General features: G+C 37.9%; 1 protein-coding gene across 1 annotated transcript; it reads left to right on the top strand.

Annotated features, from left to right (window-relative positions):
• Positions 1-1,074: 1,074 nt before the first annotated feature.
• Positions 1,075-3,651, top strand: LOC117624503 (polygalacturonase). Its single transcript, XM_034355796.1, has 4 exons — positions 1,075-1,589; positions 1,846-2,135; positions 2,383-2,611; positions 3,145-3,651. Exons 1-4 carry the CDS (start codon positions 1,146-1,148, stop codon positions 3,361-3,363), a joined length of 1,182 nt encoding a protein of 393 aa, XP_034211687.1. The 5' UTR covers positions 1,075-1,145; the 3' UTR covers positions 3,364-3,651.
• Positions 3,652-4,035: the final 384 nt, after the last annotated feature.

The following is a 4,035-nucleotide window of genomic DNA, read 5'->3' as shown; positions in this document are numbered from 1 at the left end:
TTTTCAGAATTTTCTTGGAGGAGGAATGATTCCAAACGTGGGTGCAAAGTAACTAACGTGTTATCCTTGTCCAAGTAGGAAGATGAGTCAATTACTTACCCATTTTGGATTTAAGTTTTAATTAGCTGTTTCTTTATTTTTGGGCTGTTGTAAAAGGTCAGCTAGGGTAGGAATAGACGTGTGGTGTTTTATTTAAGCATGAGAAACAACTCCTTTGGGAAGACGCAAAGACTAGGAGAAATTGGAGACGTCGGAAGAGTACCACAATTGGCTAAGTTTTATTGTTTCTTCCTTATGTTTTTGTTTTTGTCGAATTCTATGATTATGTGTAACTAATTTTATTTTGCTAGGGCATGATGTATCCCTAGTATGAAAATCTAGTTTTCTTATTTTACCTATTTATTGATTGCGGTTTGATGTTAGATTCTTAATCACTGTGCTTAGTACCTTAGTTGATTACCTTGATGCTTGATCACCATCTAGACTTTTAATTGAGTTAATCGGATGCGAATTAGAGCAAATACCATACTTAATTTGAGGCTTGCTTCTTGTGATTAGAATTTGTAATTCGTCTAGGGTAAATACCATACTCCTAAAATTTACATGCTTGTTGAAGGTTTTCACAGATTTCAATATTTTCCCGACATGGGATGCCAACAACATAGATGTTTCAATGTTTCAATATGGAAGCAATCACGTAAGGATTAACATGGCAGGACATCAGACATGAGAAAATAAGAAGAGAGAGAGAGAGAGAGAGACTTGCGGTTCAAGCAAGAGAAGGCCATAACACTATATAGCAATAGCACCGTAAAATAAGATGCAAAGAATGAGGGGGTCATGTTTTCAAGTACCAAAACACGCAAGGGCATTTTGGTAAAGTACATTTGAAAATAAATCAAGGCAAGCAAAGCCGTAGATATCCTCTTCCTGCTACACATATTATTAGCCTACGTAAGGTCATTACGGCGCCGTTTCCCTTTTTTATTGGCGTAGTTCAACTCATCATCCACCCAAGTTCATTTCGTTCAAAGCTATAAATAACCCATCAAACCATTCAACTTTCCCACCACCACTCCTCACTCCTTCAACTCATTAACCTCTCTCTCTCTCTCTCTCTCTCTCTCTCTCATTTTCATCCGCAAATGGCGAACCGTAGAAGCCTCCTTTCTCTCTCACTTATCTTTGTGTTCATGATAAACTCAGCCATAGCCACTCCAGTCACATACAATGTGGCCAGTTTAGGAGCCAAAGCAGATGGCAAGACTGACTCCACAAAAGCCTTCCTTTCTGCATGGGCTAAAGCTTGTGCCTCGATGAATCCTGGTGTCATTTATGTGCCGGCAGGAACGTTCTTTCTTCGCGATGTGGTGTTTAGTGGGCCTTGCAAGAACAATGCCATCACCTTCCACATTGCCGGAACCCTTGTGGCCCCGTCGGATTACCGGGTCATCGGTAATGCAGCTAACTGGATTTTCTTTCACCATGTAAACGGGGTTACCATATCAGGTGGAATTCTTGACGGCCAAGGCACTGCCTTGTGGGCTTGCAAGGCCTCTCATGGCGAGAGTTGTCCCAGCGGAGCAACGGTAATTAATTTACTACTTTAAATATCAAATTCATGACACCATTAAAAATCAAATTCATGACACCATTATTTTGTGCTTCATTATTAGTGAGAATTTTAAAGGTCAACGTACGTACAATTTGCTTTATTATTTGCTACCAATTGAATTGAGGGTTTATAAAATAAGTTCAAACTCCACAGAACGTAATCAAATGGACATGATAAATTGTACTACAAGCTTAGCTCTTGATCAAGTAATTTCGTGTATATATGTGCAGACTTTGGGATTTTCCGACTCAAACAACATTGTGGTGAGTGGATTGGCATCCCTAAACAGCCAAATGTTCCACATAGTCATCAACGACTGCCAAAATGTGCAAATGCAAGGTGTCAGGGTTTCTGCTTCCGGTAACAGCCCTAACACCGATGGCATTCATGTCCAAATGTCATCTGGTGTCACAATCCTCAACTCCAAGATTGCAACCGGTGACGATTGTGTCTCAATTGGCCCCGGAACCTCAAATTTGTGGATAGAAGGCGTTGCTTGTGGACCTGGCCATGGAATTAGGTATGACATCAAAATTATATATTTATCCATGATTGATTAAACTAGCTAAATGCATACTATTTCATAATATATGTTATAATGTATATCTTTTTTCTTCGTTGCTTAATGACATTTGAACTTAGGACATCTTTCAATAAAGTGGAGATTAATTGGTTGCTAGTAGAGATTCATTGCCTACAAAAGTATATCTTTCTTTTGGGTGGATGTTCTAGTTGTAAATTTAACATTGCTTTATTTGATGGTTCAGCATTGGAAGTCTAGGCAAGGAGCAAGAAGAGGCCGGTGTACAAAATGTTACAGTTAAAACGGTTACCTTTACTGGTACTCAGAATGGTCTAAGAATCAAGTCATGGGGGAGGCCAAGCACTGGGTTTGCTAGAAATATTCTTTTCCAACATGCTACAATGGTCAATGTCGAAAATCCTATTGTCATAGATCAACACTATTGCCCCGACAACAAAGGGTGCCCTGGTCAGGTAAGATATCATTCATGCTCTAACGGTCAATTCCCAAAGTTTAATATTACAACTAAATTTTCTCTTCTTCACATTTATAGTGTAACGTTTTTGATAAAAACGTTGGCATCACCAAATTATAACTGTCTAATTTCGAAACATATCAAAAGCTTTCTTGGGCTTCCACCTAGAAGAGCCAATAATTTTAGACCCAAAGCAAATCCAATAACTCCTTCCTCCATGGGCTTGCTCTACTTTAAAAAGGTCGAGCCTTGCCCATTGTAACCTTTGTAACTTATTAATGGAATTGAGGGTTGTAGCTCAAGTGATTAACAATATTTACTCTTATATTCGAAGTCCTAGATTTAATTCCCCTCTTTTTCAATATCATTTTTATCAACATGACTTCATCGTAACTTAGCCAAAAAAGCATTGAACTTCCCATTAAGCCGAATTCCCATGCTATAATACTTGTTCGCCTTCTGTTTTATCAAAAGCTGGAAATCTGACTTCGTATTGTTTTTTTTTCTTTTGTCAATTTTGTTTTTCGATAGGTTTCCGGAGTTCAAATTAGCGATGTGACATACGAAGACATACACGGTACATCAGCAACAGAAGTTGCAGTAAAATTTGATTGCAGTCCCAAGTACCCTTGCAGCGAGATCAAATTGGAGGATGTGAAGCTTACTTACAAGAACCAAGCAGCTGAGTCTTCATGTAGCCATGCAGATGGAACAACTGAGGGTGTGGTTCAGCCTACAAGTTGTTTGTAGAGTGGAAAAATATGAACTGCTTGTAGAAGTATTGAAATCCAAAAGTTTGCCCTCCAGTACTAAGGACAAATGAAAAGTGAATTATACGATTTATAGGAAGAATGAGCTTGTGGCATTGGCAGCCTATTTGGGCTTCCCTTGAACCTGGCCGTTCAATTAGTTTAGTTTGTTCAAACTCGTCGACTTCGATGGGTGTTTATGTTATGAACTGTTGTAAGATTATGTTCGGGAGACGTTAAATTCATAAGATTAAATTTTATGTTGACGGCTGATGTGGCATTTGACATAGAATTCAATATTCTATCAATTTAATTCGCAATTTTATTATAATCGAAGCACACATTAAATAGTAAAAAGTTGGTTCAAGAAACAAAAGGATTTGAACACTCGCATGAACTTTTTGGTTGGAGCATTTTCTCATGCCAAATTTTACCCGTTAAAAATTTATTATGGTATTTTAACATTTCGGTTGGAGCATTTTCTCATGTACTACCCGTTAAAAATTTACTATGGTATTTTAACATTTCGGTTGGAGATGTATAAATGTTAAATATGCATTGATTCAAGATGCATTTTTGTTTCTTATTCTTGAGCTTTGAGCTTTAGGTAATTAACTTGAAATGTTGTTGGGCACCTTGCACTAGTTGATTAAAGAAAAATAGACCCGAAGCA

The sequence above is a fragment of the Prunus dulcis genome, chromosome 4 (assembly GCF_902201215.1).
Source record: "Prunus dulcis chromosome 4, ALMONDv2, whole genome shotgun sequence".
In the NCBI taxonomy this organism is placed as follows: Eukaryota; Viridiplantae; Streptophyta; class Magnoliopsida; order Rosales; family Rosaceae; genus Prunus; species Prunus dulcis.
Note: the sequence above shows the minus strand (reverse complement) of the source record. Positions and strands in the feature narration are given on the sequence as shown.

Coding starts and splice junctions, on each gene's coding strand:
- LOC117624503 (XM_034355796.1), top strand. CDS start 1,146: ATGGCGAACCGTAGAAGCCTCCTTTCTCTCTCACTTATCTTTGTGTTC. Junction 1,590..1,845: donor GTTGTCCCAGCGGAGCAACG/GTAATTAATTTA, acceptor ATATATGTGCAG/ACTTTGGGATTTTCCGACTC. Junction 2,612..3,144: donor ACAAAGGGTGCCCTGGTCAG/GTAAGATATCAT, acceptor GTTTTTCGATAG/GTTTCCGGAGTTCAAATTAG.